General features: G+C 59.6%; 1 protein-coding gene across 1 annotated transcript; it reads right to left on the bottom strand.

The window, feature by feature from the left end:
• Window positions 1-8,131: 8,131 nt before the first annotated feature.
• PLPP7 (phospholipid phosphatase 7 (inactive)) lies at window positions 8,132-22,360 on the bottom strand. The gene is made up of 2 exons (XM_042913353.1): window positions 19,467-22,360; window positions 8,132-9,365 (listed from the first exon to the last, which is right to left on the bottom strand). The coding sequence occupies exons 1-2, from the start codon at window positions 19,915-19,917 to the stop codon at window positions 9,001-9,003; spliced, it is 816 nt and encodes a 271-aa protein (XP_042769287.1). The 5' UTR covers window positions 19,918-22,360; the 3' UTR covers window positions 8,132-9,000.
• Between the last annotated feature and the right edge of the window lie 2,076 nt (window positions 22,361-24,436).

The following is a 24,436-nucleotide window of genomic DNA, read 5'->3' as shown; positions in this document are numbered from 1 at the left end:
ATGAAAAAAGCGGGTCACAAAACTATAGGGTACGGCCGCTTTTTTGCCAAAACACATCTATATTTTTATGAATGCATAAAAAAATGTCTCAGAGGAACAACCAAAAAATGTTTGCTCCCACATCCGCTGGCCCGGGGCTGCGGGGCTCGGGACTAGACTTCCTCTCTTCTAAAGGGGGGTGGGGGTGGGTGGCCACCCAGGTCACACGGGGAGGGGTAGGTCTGGGTCCTCCCCCGCCCCCCACGCCCCCCCCCCGGACTCCTCTCTCTGCACCAAAGGATCTGAAGGATCTGAGCCGAGGAATGAGGGATTCAGGACCCCCTTGTGCTGACTCTCTACCACCAGGGGATTGCAGCACCGGGTGGAGAAGAGGCCACGCTGGGCCTCAGGGGGCTCAGATTACATCTCTGACCCCAACTGGACCTCTCTCCTCGAGGCCAGGCTCAGGGTGGGGCTCTTCCCAGGGCCTGGCCTCTCCTGCCAGACTTCACAGCTGGGCTGTTGGCAACGACTGCTTTCTCGGGGTCCCGGCAAACCCCGAGGCTCCGGCTGGAAGTGCTCCCTTCCCACCAGCAGGCCTAGACCTGGGCCGGGCTATTGACCTCAGGGACGGGGGTCCCGGAGCTGCACCGTGGCCAGGGGAACAGCTGTGGGTTCGATTATGAGACGCAGGAAGGCCTTGGAAATTCCGGTGGGGAGACGAGATGGCATGTTCTAGGCTGGGCGTGGGGACCCTGCTGTCTTCGTGAGTAAAAGTGTGTGTGTGTGTGTGTGTGTGTGTGCGCACGTGCACAAACCTATACACGTTAGGGTTGCCAGAGAAAATATAGGACACCCCGGTGAATTTGAACTTTGAATAAATGAACAGTGTTTTAGTATTAAGTATGTCCCAAATATTGCACCTATATATGTTTTAAAATAAGGCATGTTGCTCTTTTTTTTTTAAAGTTTACTTATTTATTTTGAGACAGAGAGAGAGAGAGAGAGCACAAGCAGGGGAGGGCCAGAGAGAGAGAGAGGAAGAGAGAGGATCCCAGGCAGACTCCTCGCCGTCAGCGCAGAGCCCAACGCGAGGCTCGAACCCAAGAATTGCAAGAACACGATCTGAGCTGAAACCAAGAGTCAGACGCTTACGCTGACTGGGCCCCCCAGGCGCCCCCTGCAGCCTATATTTTCATTTGCTAAATCTGGCAAGCCTGATCCATAGAGATATGTGTGTGTGCGTGTGTGCCTCTGTGCAAGGGCACACACGCGTGTGTACAAACACAAGCAGGGCCACGTATGCAAATACGCCCATCAGAATGCAGGTGTAGAAGGGTCACAGTGTGTGAGCCTGTGTGGGCACCATTTCCTACGTAGGTGCAGGTTACAGAATAGTGAGGCCGGAAGCCAGCTGAGAGATCTCCTGCGTGTACTTTTACACGGGAGAAAGCCGAGGCCGGCCAGCCAGCCACGTGTGCGTGCGTGTGTGCGCACACGTGCCCGAGTGCACGAGCTCTGTGGGGCACGGGGAGGGCTCGCTGAGCTCTGACCTCATGCCAGGCATCGTGGTCCAGCATCACCCGGTCCCCCACAACAGCCCTCTTATTATGAGGCCCGTTTCACACACGGGGCCAAGTCAGGGGGGTGGCGCGCGGCCTGGGCACCAGCCCGCGCCTAGACACGTGTGCTCACACGTGGGTTACATAAACGCTCTAATGGCCAGATGTTCACTTTCTTCCTGGAGCCAGATGGCAGCTGATCCGGGAGTCCGTGCATTTTCCTAACTCCTGATGTCCCTCTGCTTGCCCCTTGCGGAGTTTTCCCCGAGCGGGGAAGGGCCCGGGGACACGGGGACGTCATGCCATACCACTTTCCTCAGCTTCCCCTGGGCAGGGGCTCGGGACACCGTGGTAGTGTCCACAGACGCGCCAGGACCTCCGGGGCGGCTCCCTGGACAGTGCTCTCCCCGAGCTGCCCAGAAGTATCTCGGCCCCTCCGGCGGGGTGGTGCAGGCCCGGTCACAGAGCAGGGCTCCACGCTCCAGACCCGCCCCAGCCTGGCGCGTGTCTCTGTCTCCCCCGAGGCTCGCTCTTCCTGTGCCGATAGGTGAGAGCCAGCCGACCTGATAAGCTCGCTGCATCAGTGTCCCAGCGCTGCCTTAGGTCGGGGGGCGGGGGGGCTGAAACAGTAGGAACTTACCCACTCACGGTTCTGGAGGTTGCAGGCCAAGATCAAAGCCCCCTCTCCTTGGTTGCTAGACCCCGTCTTCTTCCTGGGTCTTCGCATGGTTTTCCTTTGTTGTGTCTGTGTCCAAATTTCCTCTTCTTGGGCGGCACCTGCCTGCTGGATTGGGGCCCACCCTCATGACCTCTTTTTCACTCAACCACATCATTAAGGCCTCAGCTTCAAATGCAGTCACGTTCCGAGGTCCGGGGGTGGGGGTGGGTGTGGGTTAGGACTTCGGTGTCTTTTTTCCCGCGGCAGGGGACACAACTCAGCCCGTGATACCCACGCTGGCGTGTTTCCTGGAGAGGGCTCCTTCCACCCCAGCCCCACCGTGGCCAGAAAATAGTTGTTGGGGGGATCTTCAGAAACCCCAAGATCCTGCCCTTTATTTTGACAAATTACAACTCTAACGGAGGCCAATGTTCCAGGCCTGGTGGGGGGTGGGGGGGCGGCGCCTGGCCACCAGCGACTTTGGGAAAGGGCTCGGACAACATGGAGGGGAACTTAACAGTTCAGAGCGCTCAGGGCAGGAAGGGGTGAGTTCAGGCCCCCTGCGGCTCCGCCTGGAGGCAGGAGCCTGGGGACGAGGGGCAGGGGCAGCTGCACGGTGCCTTGGGCACCTGGTGTGGCCCTGGCAGCCTCACTGGGCCTCAGTATCCCCATTTGTGAAGGGGCTGCTGGGCTGCGTGATCCCAGAGACCTCAGATTTGATGGTTGGCATTGATTCTGGGACAGGGGCAGCGAGTTCAATGGACACAGCAGCGGGGGAGGGGGGGGGCCGGGGGCGGGCCCGAGTGAGGCACCGGGCCGGGGTCCCTATCGCTGCCATAACAGAGCACCTCGAGCTCAGCAGCTTAAAGTACCACCAGTTTATCTCTTACCGTCTGGAGGGTCAGAAGTCCACAGCCTCCTTGGGCTAAGCTCAAGGTGCGGCAGGTCTGGTTACTTCTGGGGGCTCCAGCGGAGCATTGGTTTCCTTGCCTTTCCCGGCTTCTAGAGCCCCTTCCCCTGGTTTCCAGGCCAGCAGGCTGAGCCCCCACGTTGCGCGCTCCGGCCTTCCTTCCGCCCCCTTCTACTTTTCAGGACTCATGTGATTGCACCGGGCCCACCTGCCAGGTTATGTCCCTAGTTAAGGTCAGCTGATTAGCAAACCTGATTCCGTCTGCTGCCCTAATTCCCAGGGCCATCTAATGTCGGATTCTGGGCACTGGGACGTGGATGTCCCCGGGGGGCCGTTATTCTGTCCACCAGAGCACGTTGCGTGCGTCATCAGTTCCTCCCCAGATCCTCGGGCAGTGGGGACTGTCATCGTCACTCTTGATTCATCTGCAGCTCTGCAATGCTGACGACCCCTCCGGAGAGCGGAAAAGCGGGGTCTCAGGCCAGGGCCGCCTGGCTCGGAGGCCCCCACCCTGTGCCGACTGACTAGGCTTTGTTCGCTCCTTCCCGCCCCCGGGAATGTCCCGTGAGGAGAAAATCACAGATGTGCCCGACGATGGCGCAAGTTTTCACGGGAACGTGGTTTACAGCCACGAAAAACCTCCAGGAGCCTAATCAAGCAATAGGTACTCAGAGAGGCCTGGCTAAGAAAACAGATGCGTGGCGGGGTGCCTGGGGGGCTCAGTCGGTTAAGCGTCCGACTTTGGCTCAGGTCATGGTCTCGCGGTCGGTGGGTTCGAGCCCCGCGTCGGGCTCTGTGCTGGCGGCTCGGAGCCTGGAGCCCGCTTCGGATTCTGTGTCCCCCTCTCTCTCTCTCCCTGCCCCTCCCCCGCTTGCGCTCTCCCTCCATGATAAATAAACATTAAAAAGAAAGAAAGAAAATGGATGCATGTTAACTATACTAGAATGAAAACGAAAAAAGTTAATAAAAAAAAGAGGAAGTGATGTGTGCAGCTGACGGCTCTGTGGGACACTGGGAGGGCATCCGGAGACGTGCCTGCCCCAGAGACGTGTCCGTGACATCCGATGAAATAAAAGAGCAGATTATGAAAAGAATATGTGCCATTCTGCTTGGTTTGAAGTGCGTGTGTGCGTGTGCGTGTGTGTGTGTGTGTGTGTGTGTGTGTGTGAGAATTCAGGTGGATGGCACAGGGCACGGTCTCGTTAAGGCTCATCTCAAGGCAACATGACGCCAAGATGAACTGAAAGGCTATTTTCTTCGTGCCTGTCTTTCCATTTCCCCCAGCGTGAACGTATATCCTTTTCATAGGAAAAGAAAACCATAAGGGTAACCTGAGTTTGAATATAACATGAGTGACCTTTCCCGCCTCCCGCTGGCTCGCGAGTCGGGCGAGTGTGGTGGGCACTCTGGACGCCCGGGCTTGAGCTATGGCCCGGGCTGGCACCTGTGCGTGTCTGTCACACGTCTCTGTGCCTGCGTGAGCGCACAGAAGCATCACCGGGACAGACGTGCCCTAAGGCCACCTCTTTCCATGGTGGGGGTTGCAGCATCTGGGAGCCCAAGAGCCTCATTGTAACCGTGATGAGACCAGTGCTCTGGCCTTCCCCGAGGGTCCACCCCCCCCCCCCAGGGCTTGTCCCCAAGCCGGCTCCCAGCGGCCTCTCTCACCTGTGAACTTGGACTTGGAGGTGCAGCCCCTCCCCGGGGCAGAGCGGGCACAGCCCCAGAGCCAGCAAGGTCTCTGAGCCCCAGCCACAGGCCCCGCCCGCCCCCTCCTAGGTGGCGGCCCCAGTCTTCACACCCAGCTCTGTCCGTCTGTCCCCCCGCCCTCGCCAACCCCATCCCCAAATCCTCAACAGACAGAACAGCTGTTTTGTCCCTTTTCTGGGGCTGGAGTGGGGTTCATCCCTCTCCCGGGATTTGAACCACGGTGACCAGGAGCACAGAATCCCTGAAGCTCTGCGGTTGCCATGGAGAAGGGGGCAGGTGATTGTACACCCGGCCCTGCCCTGTGCACCCCCACCCCGGGGTCCAGGCAAACCACGCAGAGGCCAGCCCGCACTGGTCCCACCATGACACGGGCACACGCCCACCTCCAGATTCCCCAGCTCCCGACCGACACCTGCCCAGCCAAGCCCCTAGCGTCCCGCCCCGCCCCCGAGGGCCCAGGGAGCACGCGTGTCCTCCCCAGGGGCACGGTGGCCCAGGCAGCTCATTCTTTCCTTCGCAGGCCTCAGCTGGGGGCAGCCTCAGCCCCATTTTATAGAGGGGAACACCGAGGCTCAGAGGGCTCAGTGATTCGTCAGGGCCAGAATTTGAAGCCAGATCTGTCCGACTCCCATGTGTGTGCTCTTTCCTCCACACCGGCCTGCCCAGGCCAACTCCAGCTTGGCCTCCACTCCCGCCTTGGCCCTCCAATCAAGTGACCTTTACCGAGGAAACCCAGGCGGGCGATACTCTGGCCTGCACCTTTGGGGCCGGGCCACCTTGAGGGCACCTGTCCTCAGGCCTCTGCCTCGCCTCTCGGAGGGCAAGCGTCTGACTCTTGATTTCGGCTCGGGTCATGATCTCACAGTCGCGGGATCAAGCCCCACGACGGGCTCTGCGCTGGGCGTGGCTGCCCCTCTCCCCACTCTCTCTGTCACGTGCGCTCTCGGTCTCTCCCTCGAAAAAAATTAAATAAAAAAGTGGCACACCTGAAGCTAATACAACTATTGTGCACCAACTAGATGTCAATAAATAATAAGACGAAAAGCCAACCCACCCGTTGCCGGCAACCTTGCCCCGACGCTGGGGGGCGCCCTGCCCTTCTGTTTTCCAGAGGGCTTCTCTGCTCTGAGGCCGCTCAGGCCTGGGCTCCAATCCTGGCTGTGCCACATCCTAGCTGAGTGACTCTGGGGAAACGACTTTCCTTCTCCGAGCCTCAGTCTTCTCGCCTGTAAAATAGGGCCAAGTCCCCTCCCCTCCCCTCCCCTCCTCTCCCAGAGTCAGTCGTGAATTGAATGTCAGCTCCACTGACAGGTGGTTCCGGAGAGGTTAGGAATGAAGGAGAGGCCTGAGATCTGAGGGGTAAAGAGGAAAATGTCGATTCTGCACAGCCTCTCGGAAAAATAGACGAGGTCAGCGTTACCCTGATGACCCAGGCGGACACAGACAGATCAAGGACGGCCCTCGTGGCTCTAGAGGCAAAAATCCTTAACAAGATCTTTATCCAGTCCAATCCAGCAACATTTAGAAAAGGGTACTGCGTCATGACCCCCGGGGTTTATCCCGGGCACGCAGGCTTGGTTCACCATTCAAACACCACTTCTTAAAATTCACCAGGAAAAAAAAAAAAAAGAAAGAGGGAGCAGGTATTGGCTTTGGTCACAGGAGTCCGGTCCCTATACCCATGCGACAACACACCCATACTTTCTGGTTGCATCGCTGGGGCTCTGGAAGCTGTCCCCTCGTCTCCCCTGCCCCCAGTCCCCGGCCCCCGGCTCTCTCCAGAAACAGTGGGGGGATGGCAGGTTCCTGAGGAATCACAGCCTCCTCCCAACCCCGCCCCCAGCTCTGCTCTCGTGGGCTCCCTCAGAGGAGTCCGTCCAGGATGCCAGGGTGACATCCTCGGGCACAGACCTTACGCCAGGCTCCCCCACGGAGGGCGCCCCAGGGTCACGCATGCCCTCACAGGGATCACTGTCATCCTCGTGTGACAGATCAGGACACGAGGGCTCCGAGAGGGGATGTCACCGCTGCCAGGAAGAGCTGGCACTGGCCTGAGCCTGGGTCTCTAGCACCCAGTGTAACTGACACCCCACAGCATGTGCCTTCCAGACAAGGCTTCCCAGGATGCCTTTCCTCTTAAGCATTTGTTAGGCGCTCGGGTGCCACCAGCTCCCCTTAAGCCTTAGGGGGGCCGCCGAGGGGCCTCCAGTCTCCAGCATCCCCTCTCATCCTAGACACTCCAGAGACCGCCACCCACCCCCTGCAGAGGCAGAGCCCTTGGGGACCTGTGTCCCTGCTGGGGACGTGGGCCCGTCCCCAGCCCAAAGCTGGAGCGGGATCCACCATGGACGGCAGGTTCCCAGGGTAGGGGCGAGGTGAAGAAGGAAGACAGCCTCACCCCATTCTGTTCCGCATCCCGTAAACTCGCCACCTGGGAGCGTCCGTGGAAAGGCGCAGAATGTATTGTAAAGGCTCCAGAAGCAGCCGATGTTCAACGTGGCAAGATGGGGGTTTAAATCGTGGTGGCCCGGCCGGTTGGGTGCCCCAGAGCCCCTCGAGGGAAAAGACAAGGTGCAGGTGTCCCACACCCCTAGCAGCAAAGGGAACACCGGAGGCTCAGGAGAGAAGCCCGGGGCCTTGGAGGGGTGGGTTGCGGAGGGAGGGCGGGTCCTGTCTGCTGGGGCAAGTCCCAGGCAGGGGTGGGGGGGGGAAGGGGCGGATGTGGGTTCCCTGCAGCAGGAGGGGAGGGTAGTCAGGCCTGAGGGCTAGGCCTGTGGAGTGCTCTGGGTCCGGAGACCCCCCCCCCCCTCCCACCGTTCACCACCGGCAGCTGGACCCCTCTGCAGACGGGAATGTTCTGCCCTGTCCCCATGGCCTGGCTGAGAGAGGAAGGCGGTTTCCTCCCCCAAAGGATCGTAGGTGTTACGGGTCGCATTGTGGGCCCCGAAAGATATGCTGAAGTCCTAACTCTCAGCGCCTGTGAATGTGACCTCATTCAGAAATCGAGTCTTTGCAGATGTGATTAAGATGTAAGTGAAAATGGGGGCGCCTGGGTGGCTCAGTCGGCTAAGTGTCCAACTCTGGATCTCAGCCCCGGGGCACGATCTCACAGTTTGTGAGTTCGAGCCCCCGCATCGTGACCTCAGGGAGAACGACCAACCAGCCCGGAAAAATCTAGGAGCCCCTTAACCTCTGACCACCTGACACCACGGCCCATCCGGGGCTGAAGACATCCCACCCTTTTGTGTCAACAGAGACCCTCCTGCCTGGAAACCTGCATCACACGAGGAGAGAGCACGCAGGAGAGGGGTCCGCTGCATATCGCCTTGTATTGTCACATGAAATGCACATCCATGATGGGTACTTGGAAACGACCTATCAGGTCACATGGAGTCCGGCCCCTGGGGGCCAAAGCGGCACCGAGGCCCGCGGCCGTGAGCTCTGCGCAGGCGCTGGGAGAGGCCCACGCGTGCCTCAGGCCCTCCGGCTCCCGGGCGGCCTCTCCCAAAACGCGCTTGAGGAAACGGCGGTTCTTTGGGGGTTAGTAGCTGTTCCTCGAGAAAAGGGGTCTGTGGTCAAATACGCTGAGGAAACACGGAGTTTGACAGGAAGCATTTGCACAGGACTTGTCAGAGCCTTTGTGGCGACAACGGCCCTCGTGAACGTCCGGCACGGGGGCACGGTGCGCGGCATTGCCGAAGTTTATTTGACCACAAAACCCTTTTCCTTCCCAAAGCGTCTTGCAGGCTGGCATCCGGCAGGGCGCCCTTGGGAAAGTGCTGCCCTGAGCTACCGATGACCGTTAATGGCAGTGGCACCTGTGCTGGGCGGTGGGGGGGGGGGGGGGGGCGCTCTGCCAGGCATCGCGCTGGGGGCACGGCGGGCACAGCCAAGCACTCGGCAGTCGTGACGGCGACCGAGGGACGGGACGAGACCCGGCCCCGCTCCCGCCACCTTTAGCTCTCGCCTGCCTTCTCCGTGGCGGAAGCAAAGCGTGGCCCAGAGAGGACGCGCGCGGTCCAGGCAAAGGGGCAGAGAGCACCCGCCCCTGCCGGCCGCACCGAGCCTCCGGGCCGCCCGGCCGCGGTCGCCAGCCTCCAACCGCAACGGGGGACGTGGGGCCGCCGGTCGGCCGCCGCGCCTGCCTCCTCTCTCGGCTCCCGGAGCCCCGAGCAGGCGGCTCACCAGGCGGAGATGAGCATCTGGCAGGTGTTGGAAGACATCCAGACCAGCTCCACCAGGCGGAACTGGAAGTAGCCGATGACGAAGCCCGAGATGACGTCCGTGATGTGGTGCCGTCCGATCATCACGCGCGACAGGCCCACGCAGAAGGCCCAGAGTACCAGCAGGACGCGCAGGGGCACGGCCAGCACCAGGTGGCTGAGGAAGAACTTGGACACCATGGCCGCGCGGCTGGCGTGCCCAGCGGGGAAGGCGTACACGTCCATGGTGAGGTAGTCCAGGAGGCTGGGGTTCGTCTCGAACGGGCCGCGACGCTTGATGAGTTTCTGCACGCCGGCCACCGTCATGATGTCCAGGAGCAGGGCTGTGGGCGAGAGGGAGAGGCCCCGAGGGACCGTCAGCGTCCCCTCACACCTCAGCACCCCCGCCCTGCCTTGCTTCCTTCGCTCCAGCCACGCCGACCCCCCCGGCGCGTTTCTACCCCAGGGCCTTTGCCTGTGCTGTACCTGAACGCCCTTTCCTGGGACGCCCACCCGGCCCGGGCCCTCCCTTTCCTCGGCAGACCGGCCTTCCCGACCGCCCGTTTACCGAAGCCCTGGCCCATCACACGCTTTCTCAGCATCCCGCTCGTCTCTCTTCCCTGACGCCACACGTGCTCCGCGAGGGCCCGGACCCAATTTGTTCATGGCGCTCGGTAAAGGTGCCAGCACGACAGAGTGGGTCATCGGGGGCAGCACGGGCCCCTGAGGAGGGCCTCGGTCCTGACCCACCAACCCCGGCTGGTGATTCTTCTGGAAGGACCTCACTGACGTCCCTGCGGTCCTGGGAACAGCACATGACTATATCCCTGGTTTTGAGAAGCGAAGGTGAAATTCGTGTCACCTAAGCATAGAGTTCAGTGGCATTCAACACACTCACAGGGTTGGGGCGCCTGGGGGGGCTCAGTCGGTTGGGCCACCGACTTCGGCTCCGGTCATGATCTCACGGCCCGTGAGTTCGAGCCCCGCGTCGGGCTCTGTGCTGACGGCTCGGAGCCTGCTTGGGATTCTCTCTCCTTGTCTCTCTCTGCCCCTTCCCCGCGCGTGACTTCTCTCTCTCTCTCTCAACATAAATACACTTAAAAAAAAAATACATTCACAGGACTGTACACCCACCAGTTCCCAGCTGCAAAACACGCTTCCCACCCCGGGTAAGTCCGGGACCCATGACACGACCTGTCCCTCTCCTGTTGCCCCCAGCCCTGGCCGCCACCGATCTGCTTTCTCTCTCTCTCTCTCACCGATCTGCCTCCTGTGGGCACTTCTCATGCAGGGAGTCAGACACGTGGCCTTTTGTGTGAGGCTGCTTTCACTCAGGATCGTGTGTTCAAGGTCCTTCCACGCAGCACGCACTGGTACCTTATTCCTAAAGCGGAATAACAGTCCGCTGCCGGGACCCCTCCCCCCCTGCCCCCCGCCGTTTCTGTATCTGTTCACCTGTCAGGGGACGTCTGGGTTCCTTGCACCTTCTGGCTACTGCGGGTGCTCGCGTCCAAGTATTTGCCGAGCGCCTGTTTCCGGTGTTTGTGAGGACAGAGGCCTATGGCGGAGTCGCACGATGCTACGGTCACTCTAGCTGGTAACTTCTGGAGGAACCATCACACTACTGGCCGCGGCAGCAGCCGAACCATATCGTCCCCCTTTTACGGAGGACAAGACCAAGCCTTAGAGGCCGGAGTATTTGTACCTGCGGCTCGTCCTTTCTGGAAGGTTCCGGCCTGTCCCTCCCCCGCCGACTTATTCTCCCTCGTCCTTCAGGATTTGCCCTTATTACTTCTCAGTCCCAGCCGGCCTGATCCTGGCGGCCAGCCGGCATCCAGCAGGTGCGTCGGTGAGAGTGTCTCCTTCTCTGGGGCTCCCCCCCAGGGTCGAAATTACCCGACGCCTGTTCCGAGACCTCCGCCACCCGCAGGGAAATCAGAGCTTCCCTGGCGCTTTGGGCGGTGGCCAGCCACAGCCTGGGTGTCGGGTGGGCTGCTGGGGTCTGGGGGGTTAATGTGGACCAGGATCGGGCCCTGAGAAGGAGCCAAACGTGACATTAGTCACTGGAAGGCATCGTCGTCTGTCCAACTGGTGACCAAGTTTCTCAGCCAAAAACCAAGGCTCATCACCTTGGCAGGCTGTTGCTGGTCTAAAAGCTGCCTTCCCAGACAAGCGTGAATCCTGGAGCAGGTGTGCACAGAGGAAGGCAGGAGGGAGGGGGCAGCGTTGGCATCCTCCGATTTGGTGGCTGAAGGCACGAAGGGCTTGTGCCCGAGTCTCCCCACACGCCGCCCCGGCCCCCGTCATGGCTGGTCAGGAACCACAGGCCAAGGACTGAGCTAGACCCACACCCTCCTCACTTTTTAGGAGCCAAGCATTTCTTCCCCGTCGAAAGCAAATACGAAGATTCAGTGTGTGGAACAGATAAGAGAGGCGGCCCTGTGGAGAAGCTGGCGGGGAGGGCTCCGTTTGGGGACCCTCCCCTGTCCCCCCCACAGAGGCCTCGGAGGCTACCTGTGTCCCCTGATATCAATATTTAGTTTTGAGAGCCAGCGAGCGGGGGAGGGGCAGAGACAGAGGGACATAGAGAATCCCAAGCAGGCTCCATGCTGTCAGCGCAGAGCCTGACGTGGGGCTTGAACCCCCGAACCATGAGATCGTGAGCTGAGCTAAAAGCAAGAGTCAGATGCTTAAGCGACTGAGCCACCCAGGCGCCCCTGCGTCTGGGCCATTGGGAATCCGCTGCTATTTCTGGCTGGTTCTGTCTCTTGAGGCCATAACGAGGTAGAGACTCTACCCCTTTGCCGCTGGCTGTCCGTCTGGCCCCGCCCATCCTATGCCTTGTTCATTCATTCACTGGACCTCCAGTTCCTGGGCACGGCTGGCTCTCGGGTAGGTCAGGCACGGGCCCGGCCCCGGGCTGGTGAGCCCGGCTGGCCGAGTGCCGTGGGGCCGAGGTAGCAGGTGGGCAGTAAGCACTGGTTATAGAGTTCCTCTCTGTAACGGGACAGTGGTCTCCCAGTCCCCACGCTGTGGCCGTTGGGTGTTGAGGCTTGGAGGAGGAAGAGGCGGGACGGCTCCCCAGCACAGCTGATGCCTTCCCTGGGCCTCCCCCCACCCACCCCCACCTCCTGCTGCCAGGACGGGGCTGCCCGCCCCTCCTCCAGCACCCCGGCCAGCCCTCCTTGTGACCATGATTCTGACACTATCAGCGCATAATCTAGGGCCCAGAAATAGAAGCAAATGGCACCATCACTCAGGGCTCCGTGAATTTCGATCGCACAGCACTGTCAACTTCCCTGACCTACATTCCTCCTGGCCTTGGAGACGAGGCAACGGGGGCCCACGGGGAAGGTCGGCCCGGCAGGATGCTCGGGGGAGAGGGGCAGGACGGCGGCAGAAGCCCGTCGCCCCTGGCGCGCCGTGCGAGCAGAGCGGGCCACCTGGCCTCCCCGGGCCTTCACCCGCTGCGGTCAACGAGGGCAGTGGCTGTGCACGCACCTGGGCTCCAGAATCAGAGGCCAGCTTCAAGGTCAGCTGCTTGCCGACCGCACGACCTTGGCACGTCCGCCTCTCCCAGCCTCCCTTCCCCTCATTGACAAAGTCCCGGAGGCCACTCAGAGCGCGGCTCGCAGGACGCGCTTCATAAACGGCGCCTGGGACACAGGGCTCGGCCTCCCTCACCGTCCCGGTTGTAGCCATTTCCACTCCCGGCCCCTCTCAGCAAGCTGGGCTCTGAGATGTCCGGGCCCCCAGACAGGAGGCACAGCCGTTCCCCAGGCCTTGCTGCCCCGGCAGCCTCCCCTCCTCAGAGCAGGATGAGAGACCTGTCTCAGCGTCCCCTGTCCTTCCCCATCTCAGAGACCCTGAGGGCCTGTGCTGCCTGCGGAACCAGGGGGGTCACAGGGTCGAGGCCAGGGGCCAGAGCTTTCGGAGAAAAGAGCTGCTATCATGGGAGATTTGGAATTGGCCGCTCCTGAGGCCTCCTGCCTGCCTGTGACTGGCCGCTTGTGTGTGTGTGTGTGTGTGTGTGTGTGTGTGTGTGTCTGCCCGGAGGCAGAGGAATGGCTGAGGTGACCTCTCCTGGCCCCCGTGGAGCTTCAGCTGCTTTCCAGCATGGGGGAATCAGGCTGGGCAGGAGGCGGGAAGGGGGAGGCTGTGGGCTCAGCAGAGACCCAAACCCGGCCTGACCAGGGTGGGGGTGGGGTGGGGGCTCCTTGTTGCCCGGCGAGGGGACGGGTCTGTGGGCCGTGACTCTCACTGGCTGGGGCAGGGAGGAGGCGCCCCAGCTCTTCCGGCCCCGGGGGCCGACCCTGCCTCTTAGCCCCCCGTTCCAACTCCTCCAGGAGCTGGGGGACCGGCCGGCAGGGCTGTGGGGCAGCACCAATCCGTCTAAACTTTCTGAAGGGCATTCGGCCTCAGACCTAGAAGCCTTTGCAACACGACTTCCTTGACTCAGCTCTTCCATTCGTAGAATATCTCCTTGGGAAATAATTAGGGATACGCACCGTGATTCACGGTCTTCCTAACACCGAGGACCGCACCAACGCGATGCCCTTGAGTCAGAGACGGATGGGATGTGTCGTGGCCAAGTCTAGACAATGGCGTGCTGGGGCCACCGCCAACGATGAGGCAGGTGTGTATTTATAGCCACCGAAGGAGCCCTGTGGGGTTTTTTAAGTGGAGAAGGACAAGTACCGAACAGGATTTGCAGTGTGATGCCGTTCTTATAAAATAAGATGTAAATGTGTCTATACGCAGAGACACAAAGTCCGGAAGCCTCCACCGACTGGTTAAGAGTGCTTCTCTCTAGGTAGGAAGACGAGGGTGATTTTTTTATTGTCTTTCTGTCATCCTGCATTTAATCGTTTTCTTCCCACGAACAGGCGTTATTGGGCACATTGTTCAACAGTTATTTTTACAAAAGGACAAGTGGTGCATGACTGCACTTTTAGGGGGCGCCCTAGAATAGACGAATTCACAGAGACGGAAAGTAAACAGCGGTTACCAAGGGTTGGGGGATGGATGAACCCTGGGGACGTTCTCAAGTGAAGGCAGGGAATGGGGAGTTCTTGTTTAAGTGGGGACAGAGCCCCAGTTTGGGAAAACGGAAAAGTTCTGGAGGTGGGTGGGGGTGATGGTTACCTACGATGCGAATGCATTTAATGCCGCTGCATTTTAGCGCTTAAAGAAGGTTCACGTGGTCAACTTCATGTGTGTTTCAGCACAGGCACGTGAAATCTCTTTACAAAACCAGTGCACGGTTCCAGCAGGATGTAGCTCTCAGGGAGGTGCACAGCGAGCAGAGGGGTGTCCTGAGGGTAGGTGGGAACCTTCTAGTCTTTTAGCACTGGGACCTCCACTCTGTCGGTGTGAGCAGTGTGTGTGTGTAGATGCATGTGCCCATGCCCGGCACCTCTCCCGACCTGGGCAGCCCCTGACTTCAGCCAGAGCCACGCCCCCAGCCCTGGGCACCCCGGCGGGGCAGGGGGTGGGGGGGGAAATGCGAGGGCCCTGGCCTGTCTCTATCTCCCCTGGCCTGAACGATCTGCTTTCTCATCTGAAGAATCCAGATACCAAGGCCAGCTCCGGCTCTCTCCGAAGACTGTTGGGGGACAAGGAAATTAAAACCACAGGCACAGGAGTCTGACAGCATCATCTATTCACTCAGCTGAGCACCAGGCAGTGTAGACATGAGCCTGCCCAATCACGCATGGCCACAAGGGCAGCTGTCAGGACGGTGCATGGTCAGGGGGCGGCTGAAGGCCCCCCCCTCCCCCCGGAGGGAACGATGTCTCACTGAGCCCCACGGAGACATGACAAGTGAAGCCAGGAAAAGGCGGGGGAATGTTCTCTCCCTACAGATCTGGCAGCCACCGGCTCCACAGGAGAGCTCCAGATGGGAAGGCCGGTCAGCCTAGGTAGCCATCAATTAGGGACAGGCAGGCAGGGAGGGGGGGGCGGTCGTCACCAAGGCGTCGCTAAGAGCGGACCCAGTGGGTGGTGAGGGAGAGATGACATCACAGATTATACAGAGGGTCTGCACAGGGGGGCCGGGTGGGTGTAGGGCTGCTGTAAGGCTGACGGGCCAGTTCCGATTTCTGAACCTTGAAGCTTGAGGTAAAGGGACGTGGGGCTGAGACCATGTTCCCAAAGGGCATGTTCATGGCCCGGCGGGTCCTGTGAGAAGGAGGCCTTGCTGGGAACAACACTGCAGGAGGTCATTTGAGAAACCTACGCTATGTTAGCATGTGCCCAGAGTTAGGCTGGCACACGCGTCCGGAGGCCCGTGACCCAAGCCGCAGGGGATGTTATTCCTCGGGAGGAGGGGGTTTAAGGGAAGCCCTCACTGTTTTGGTCATCTGTCCTCGTAATGTTCAAATTTCCCTTGCTAGAAGAGGATATGATGACAGAGTGCTCGGCGTCACTGATCATTAAGGAAAATGCAACTCAAAGCCACGAGATACCGCTTTGCACGCTCACTAGGATGCTCATTATCAAAACCCGGAAACCAGTGGGCGTTAGCAAGGACCCAGAGAGACGTGCGGGCAACAGTGCGGGTGTTCTTCGAAAAATTACCCCAGCGCGCCGAAAGCAGGGACTTGCACACCCGTGTTCACGGCGGCGCTGTTCGCGACAGCCGTCGGGCAGAAGCAAGCCAAGTGTCCACCGATGGGTGACGGATCAACAAAACGTGGCGTAGCTATACCGCGGAATATTACTTAGCCTTGAAAAGGAAGCGACTCCCGATGCCCGCTACAGCACAGAGGAACCTGGAGGCCATTACTCAAAGTGAAAAGGACGACGGTGTGTGACTCCACTTTTCTGAGGTCCCCAGAGAAGTCACGTTCATAGAGACGTAGGAAGGGGAGCGGTGGGTGCCAGGGGCTGGGCGAGGGGCTGGGGAGTCAACGTTTAATGGAGATGGGGGTTCTGTTTGGGAAGAGGAAAAGCTCCGGAGACGGACGGTGGTGATGGCTGCATGACATTGAGAATGTGTTCAATGGCCATGAACACTTAAAATGGCTAAAATTTTAATAGACAGGACAATCTCAATAGAGACACTTTTCTAGATCATGGCAACAAGACATGGGAGCCATGGTCCGCCAAGGACAGGCCCACGAAGAAACCGGGATGGGCTTGGTGAGCTGGGATTGGCCTAGGTCACCTGTCGCATGGCTCTCTGTGGGATCATCAAGCCTGACGCTGCAGGGGAGGGCCGAGGGAGGGGACTGAGTCATCTCACAGGTGTCTGGGGCCTGGGGGGGGGACCCAAGACTGCTTTTGATAATGGCAATGGGGCAAGGATACTGCTCTGCAGAGTTGCACAAGCGTTAACTGGCATTAGTATGAGCCAAGATTCTCATGTGTGCTTCTTCAGTGAGCCGTCCCAGCCACCCATTTGCCGGATGAGGAAAATGAGGCTCAGAGAGGCAAAGTCACGTGTCCGAGTTCCCACAGCGGGGCTAGGATTTGCACCCAGGTCCAGCCGACTCTGGAGTCCAAGGTTTTGCCAGCTGCTAAGACCCCTTTTGGCTTGTTCTCCAGGCTGGGCAGCATGGCCCTGGGGGGAGGGAACACGGAGGTGGGGGGGCAGTGCAGAGGACTTCCTCCTGGCCCAGCTGGGACCCCTCCCAGGGTGACCGGCTAGAACTCTCAGTTCCCAGGGCACCTGAGTTTTCCCTTCTGGGGCCACAGGGAGCCTAGGTCCCAACTACACAGGGGGACTCCACTCCCAGCCCAGAGACTGCCCCCCGGGAATTAGCTAGGTGCCCCAGTGCTCAGGGCAAGAGGGCAGGACTGGGATGTTCACCTGCAACCCACTGTGCCAAGTGCCTTATCAGCTTCCTCTAAGCCCTGGGGCCCCACGTACAGATCAGGAAACTGAGGTTCAGAGACGGGAACTGGCTTGAACAAGTTCACAGAGGGAAAGGGTCAGGGAAGGATTGGAAAAAGCCCAGTCTGACCTGGGAGCCTGTGCCCTAGGGTGGAAAGCTGCTCCCCGCTGTCCCCCCCAAGACTGAAGGACAGACCGAACTCTCCACTCTGCGCTGCTCTCCCCAGGTAGAGAATGGCAGACCCCCTGGCGGGCTGGGCCAGAGCTGTGGGATCTGAACCCACCTTGGCTACCTGCTTCCTGCCACGGAACTGAGGGGCTTGGTCTGCACCCCCACGGAGTGAGTGGAGCCCACAGACCACTCTGCCTGCTCTGAGCACCTGCTGTTGAGAGGCTGCTTTGGGCCAGGCCCCTATTTCTCTGTGCTCTTAGCGCCCAGATATACCAGCAAAGGTGCTGGCAGGTGGAAAACTTCCCCCCAGACCCTTCACCTCCTTGCTGTATTCATGCTTCTGGAACGATGGGGTGGTACCCGCAGCCTGCAGGCTGACGGCGAGAGGGGAGGCAAAGGGTTTGCCGTCTGGAGGACGTGGCTTTGCTCCCTGGGCCTGCCACTAACGCTTGTGTGGAGTGGGCATGTCCCTGGACCCCTCTGAACCTCGGTTAACTCATCTGTAAAGCGGGTATACGAATGCTTATTAAGTCGTTAAAAGTATTTTTAGATGATGAAATACAGGACATTCGTGGCATCGTATTCGGTACACAAAGAAGCTCAATGAATGACGTTTTTAAAAACTTAAGAACGACTGTCATTCTTATTCGAGAAGGGAGGCATCCCGAATCTGAAGCAGGTGCCTTTGGGCCCACAGCTGCTGGTTGCCGGAATGAGCCAGAAACCTCCTCTTAACAAGCTAGACGTGCTCCCCGCACCGTCTCTGACCAGCTGCATGACCGTGGGCAAGCCGCCGCCCTGTGCCTCAGTTTCCTCCTCTTTACAAGGGGAAGATGCTGCTTCTCCCTCCTGGGACTGTGAGAGGATTAGAAGCGCTGTGTTTCATGCAATGCTGGGCACACAGTTAACATTGAACACGTTACAAATACAGCTTTGTCACCTCCAACTCACCCAGGGAAGGGACCTGCGGACAGGGGCTAGGGCGCAGGGCTGAGAGGGAGGCTTCAGGGTCCCTTCTCACCCCTGTCCTCGGACACCAGACAACCTAACTCCCAACACAGCTTTCTGGAACGGCTGCTCTGTCTGGGGCTGTAAGAGCCCCAGGGAAACCTTGGATAATGAGCGCAGGGCTCTGCCCCGGGCAGCCCGTGGCAGGGCGCCTGGAAAGAGCACAAGCCTGGTGTCAGGCGGGCCCGGTGCAAATCTCTAGCTCCGAAGCCTTGGCCAGGTTGCTTTATTTATAGGAACCTCAGTTTCCTAATCTGTAAAGTGGGAGCGATAATAGCACCAGTCACGCGGGACTGTCTATTCGGGGGAAACAACGAGTAACGTAAACGATTTAATAAGAAGAACGGGAAAACGTGGCGGGGGGGGGGGGGGTTTGCAAGGAAGCCCCTGACCGTCTCCTCCTCCCCACGTTCCACCCACAGCGTGTCCAGCCCCAGACCCTCTGAGACCTAAGCAGCGAGACGCACATTGTCCTAACTTCATCTGGGATCACAGCTGTCGGTGGCCCAGCCTACTACCCCCCTTCTGGAGCTGGGTTCCCTCGGCAGGGTTTGCTTGGCCTGAGACCTCCGACCGCCTGTGCCCAAATTGGTGGCCGCGCTGAGAGGGCCGAGGGGACCAACGTGGGCCCGGCATGCAGGGTGGAAGCCGGGGTTCCCCTAGCACCTTGGGGATCTGCAGGTGTGCAGGATGGGGGTCGGTGTCACCTTGCGAGTGGAGGGGAGTGGGTCCCCCAGCACAGGACGGGGCCAAATGGAGAGATACCGGCAGCAGAGACGGAGGTAAAACAAACCAGCACCAGCTCACCTGGCCGGTTCCTCCAGTGACTCACCTAGGGAAGCAGCAGGTAAGGACTCTAGGCGGCCACAAGTGGGCAGGAGCCCCAGAATGGACCTCCGGCACCCCCAGGCCTGGGCAGCAGGCAGGGGCTCTGAACCAACTGGGGGGGGGGCGTGGGAGCAGCTCACAAGCCCTGTTTGCAAGCAGCCTAGGAACTCAAGGACCCCAACCCATGGGATGGGAGCTCCCCCTCTCTGGACACTTACCAGGATCCCAGCTCCAGGACCCCCACCAGATTCTTGACGGCCTCCCTCGAGGCCACATCCTCCAGCACCCCCTCCCTTCAAGCCGCCTCTGGGGCAGTGGGGGCACTTTGCCAAGAGCCGGGCCCTTCCTTGGAGGTTCCCTCAGGGCCTCCACCTTCTCAAGGCCCCCGCTCTGGAGGGGGGCCCCCGCCTGTGCATCCCCGGCTCTCTCTTTCCCAGGCTGGAGGTTTGCCTGTTTCTGGGGCACCCTTCCTGCCTAACCTCATTAGATGGTTCCAGGCGGCTTCTGAGGGCCCCACTCATGCTGGGCGGGGGGCGGGGTGGTGTGGGCTCCCTCCCGGGGGAACTGGCGGGGCGGGCGGCAGACGGCGGGCACACTCACCCAGGAGCAGGTTCATGAGCACCTCCTGGCCGGCCAGTGTGCTGCTCTTCACCAGGCAGAGGATGGTACCCCCGATCCAGGGGATGCCGTGGCCCGTGATGCCAATGAGCTTGACCATGGAGCGGGCGCTGGCCCAGGACGCGGCACGGCCGGCACACACCCCCAGCCGCTTGGACATGCAGATGTCAATGGCCAGCAGGGAGTTGAAGGCGATGCCCTTGAAGGAGGGGTTCAGCTGCATGCAGTCCTCCTCGGGCAGCTGCTGTGACTGGCGCCTCTCGCGGGCCCCATCGCCAGGGGACGGGGGCTGCGCCAAGGGGCCCGGGGCCTTCCTGCCCGAGCCGCGGGGCTCCGGGGTGCCCTTGGGGGGCTGGTTCAGGGACAGGAACTCGGCTCTGTTGAGGACGTTGTTGCGGTCCCGGGCCCGGGCGCGGCTCTGGGAGGCTGGCATGGTGACGCCTCGCGCCACGAGGGCCGGTGCCAGCCGGGCTGGGAGGCCTTCTCCCCGAAGACTGGAGCCACCCGGGGATCCCGCTACCACTCCCTGCCTCCCTGCCTTCTCCGCAGCAGCTGTTAAATATAGAGTGCAGGATTGCACATGGCTGTTTACCTCCAGCTGCCACCGGGCTCCACGGGGACGTCAGTGCCAGCTGCGCAGCCAATCGAGCCCACCGATGCGGGCCAGCGCCAATGGAGCCACCGGGGAGGCGGACGAGTCCACAGCTGCGGCCTCGCTGCCTCTGGGCCTGGGCTATTTAAATCTTCCAATGGCTCACTCCCCGGGACTGGAGGAGTCTGGGAAATGTAGTCCTCCCGCTGCCCTGGCCCAGAGGCCCCCAGACGCAGGCCCTGAACTAACCCCTGCTCTTACCAGGTTCCCTCGGAGCAGCGCGGACCCCTGCGAGCCAGGCTCACCCGCCCCATTGGCCTGGGCCCGGGGACCCTGTCCCGTGGACCGGACAGTGGGGCCACGCCAAAGGCCTCCCCGGGCACCAGACGGAGTGAAGGACGTCACTGACGGCATCATCTTGGGTCGGCTGGGGCCGGGCCCAGCCCCCCCCCCCCCCCAACCTTGACAGCATTTCATTAAGCTGGCAGGTTGGGGCTTTATTCCTATTTTTTGATCAGTCTTGAATTTGGCTTCGGTGCATGAGAGTCCAATCAAATGGCAATAATCTGTAAGATCTGATTTCCATTAGAGGGAGGGTTGGGTGATCGGTTGGTAATGGATCTGCCTCTTGGAGGCTGCCTCCACTGCTTAGAATTTTTTCGAAGGACAGGGGCACTCCGGCAGCTTCAGGCAGCCCACCAGTGGTTATCAAACGCCCGATGCGACCCGAGGGGCCTGGCACGCGCCACAAATGACAGGTCCGTCCTGTCCCCGGGAAGCTCAGTTCAGGGGGGGGGGGGTCAGACAAATGACATGGAAATGATTGCAGGTGCAGAGACGTGGGATAGGGTCACAGAACCACAGCCTCGGTTTGTCTTGAGAATCACGGTGGGAGGACAGGTTACCCCACATGAAGTCCCAGAGGCCTGTGTGGCCGGTGCATGACGCAGAAGGACAAGAGAGGCTGGGAGCCAAAGAGGGCAGACTGAGAGGGCCCAGCTGAGGACTTGGGGTTTGAGTCAGGCCTCTCTGTCCCCACCTGGGTGACTACAGGAACCCAAAGTCTCCACAGCCCTTTGAGGGCTGGCTGGGCCTGGGCTCAAGGGAAAGCCATTGATACAGGGTGACCAGAAGGCTCAGCAGTGAACGCCCTGGTCTCACAGCTCAGGGCCTGTCCATCCAGCTGGGATGGAGGCAGGAGGCTGTGACCTTCCCTTCCAATCATGGAGCCCACCCGTGACACCCCGCAGCCTCCAGGCACCAGGTTCAGAGCCTTCCAAGGTGGGGGAGGTGAGTGCTCTCTGGCCACAGGGCACCAGCCATGGTCTCCAGAGTCTGACAAATGGGGGATGACCTGGGATCCGGCACCAACTAAGCCGTGGGATCTTGAACAAGTCACGTGGCCCGTCTGGGCCTTGGTGTCTCCACCTGTAACATGGGAATATTAGCGTCTACCTCTCAAAGGCCATTGTGAGGTCAGTGAGATGATGTCTGTTAAACGCTGAGCAGGGTCCCTGCCCCAACAGTGAGCCCTCAACCCTATGGGTTAGGAATTGATCCTGTTTGGCAAAAAAGGCACAGTCTTGTCTCACTTCTGAGTGTCCCTTTCAGAAGGACCCACACCTACGCCATACCTGGTTGGTGCGAAGGCAGACTCCAGGAGCCCTCAGTCCGGGGTCCCTTGCAGACTCCCCGGCATCCTTCTTCCAGACCGTTCCATTCAGATCACGCAGCCACAGAAGACGATGTTCCAGACTGGGTGGCGTCCCAGCCTCTTGGGTGGAGCACTGATGACCCGGGCTGCCTCATCCTGGCTCCTGGACAGCTACACATGCAGATGTGCTCGGAATGCGTGGGTGGCGGGCAGTGTACTGAGCTGTGTGCTCTAGCTCCTTCGCGCCCCATAACCAGCCTTTCTGTGAAGATGTGATACCACCCCCATTTTACAGATGAGGAAGCTGAGGCTCAGAGGCATGAAGGCCTCCAGCCAAGAAACCCAAAAGGGTGGAGGTTCAACTCCCAAGCCAGCCCCTGGGGTGGAACAGGAGGGCGTCCAGACACGGATCCCTCAGACAGCAGGGACCTGGGCACACTCGCTCAGGCCTCCACCAGGGCACGCATCTCCCTCTCCCTGCGTGGGGCCCATGACCTGGGCTGGCCTCAGGAGGGGAAGAGGATCCTAGCCCAGACTGGGGCTATTAATACCCCAAGGTCTGTGTCAGCATCTCGGTCTGGTCAGAGCTGCCAGCAGGTTCCGAGGGCCACAGTGGGACCCATGCTGAAGAAGACCATGGAGTCCAGCTGAGCTCTGACCCAGGAGTGGTTAAGGGGAGGTCCTGGCGTGAGACAGCCCCAGGTTCAAACCCTGGCTTGGCCACCTCCAGCTTAGTGACCACGAGTAAGTCCTATGAGCCCTCCTGGCCTCTGTTCCCCATCCTGGGGGGGGTGCGGGGGGCTGATGGAAGGATGGTGTGAGGGGCTCACTGAGCCTGAGACCTGCTCCTTCCTCTCTCAGGTAGGGTGGCCCTGTTCGCTTTCTCAGACAGCTGAGAAGCAGGCTCCCCCCCTTTACGAGGCCCTACCATAGGCCACACAGTCCCGCTTCTCAAAAATTCTCAGAATTCAGCAGCGCCTGGGTGGCTCAGTTAAGCATCCAACTCTTGATTTGGGCTCAGATCATGGTCTCACGGTCACGGGATCGAGCCCCGGGTCAGGCTCTGCGCTGACAGCAAGGCACAGAGCCTGCTTGGGATTCTCTCTCTCCCTCTCTCTCTCTGCCCTTCCCCTGCACTCTCCCTCTCTCTCAAAATAAATAAATAAACATTAAAAAAAAAAAAAGAATTCTCAGAATGCATTCACTCATTGAATCGATGCTGTCACTGATCTTTTCCTGAAGTCTAATTAGAGAGGATACACACCCATGAAATAACTAGCCAGTTTATAAAACAGTATACTTTTACCGATACCCTTATTTTTTTCCTTACTGTCAAGGTTCTACATGCCTGTTCAAATAAATTCAATAAATACAGATGACGCAGGTGTAATCCCACTGCCTGGAGACCACCCCTTGTTAACACGAGGGCGGTCAGGTTATAAAGGGTCCCCTCTCCGGTTCCGGAAATAGTTTACAAAAGCAAGTATTACTTTAATAACCAGAAAGAATCTATATTAAACAGACTGTATCTATAGATATCATCTCTGCACAGAAATGCATTTAAAAATATGGTTGGATTACATGCCCTTTAAAAAAATAACCTACCCTTTCGGGGCGCCCGGGGGGCTCAGTCGGTTGAGCGTCCGACTTCGGCTTGGGTCGCGCGCGATCTCACGGGTCGTGAGTTCAGGCCCCGCATCGGGCTCTGTGTTGACAGCTCAGAGCCTGGAGCCTGCTTCCGGTTCTGTGTCTCCCTCTCTCTCTGCCCCTCCCCCACATGCGTTCTGTCCCTCTCTGCCTCTCAAAAATAAAGAAAACTAATAAAAAAAATAAAACCCTACCTTTTTCACTTAATAGAAACCTGACCATGTTTCCATGACGACCCACCATTTTTTTCAACGGTTCCTTGGCATTCGGCCATGTGGACGGGCCATACTTTATGGAAGCGACCCCTGATTATTGGACAGGTAGTTTGTCCCCTGTCTTATGACTCTCCAGAACTCTTCTGGCATGGCCATCCTTACACTACACCCCTGCACACCAGAGTAGAATATGAACACGTGGTTAAAGTGGTAAGTGCCAAGTGCATCCCCAGGGATCCGATGGGTCACCCTGAGCCACCCACTGCCGTACCCAGGCCCAGAAGAGCACGGATTATAGAGACGTCTAGCCAACAGGGCAAGTCTAACCACCCTGTCCCCACGTTAGAGATGAGGAAGAGCAGCCTGGGGTGGTGACATCACCTGTGAGGCCACACAGCTGGTCGAGGCCAGAGTTGGAACGGGGGCTGGCTGGTCCCTGCAACTCTGAGCCTGCAGGCTGTCTTTCTGGCCATATGCTTCACCGCTTCTCTATTTCCCGACGGCGTGGCCCTCACTCATTCACTCGTTCACTCCTGGAACACTGCTTGAGGCCCGCTACGCACCAGGCCTCGTGCAAGGACCCGAGGGAAGCGCGAAGGTGACTCTGGGGTGGCCCCATGCCCGCAGACTACCTGGCCTCCCCTGAGCCATTGCCCTCCCTGGCCCATGGTCCACACAGCCTTCCTGTCCCAGCCCTGTCAGCTGCTGAAGGAAGGGCCGGGTGGAGGGTGCTGCGACTTGCTAGGGTCCACAGCTCGTCAGGGGAAACCGGGATTCAGGCTTGGGTCTCAGCCTCAAGCCCTCGCCTCTAACCACCTGGATACACTGCCTCTCTCTCCTTTGA

This window comes from Panthera leo, chromosome D4 (genome assembly GCF_018350215.1).
Source record: "Panthera leo isolate Ple1 chromosome D4, P.leo_Ple1_pat1.1, whole genome shotgun sequence".
In the NCBI taxonomy this organism is placed as follows: domain Eukaryota; kingdom Metazoa; phylum Chordata; class Mammalia; order Carnivora; family Felidae; genus Panthera; species Panthera leo.
This window is presented reverse-complemented; position numbering and strand designations above follow the sequence as displayed.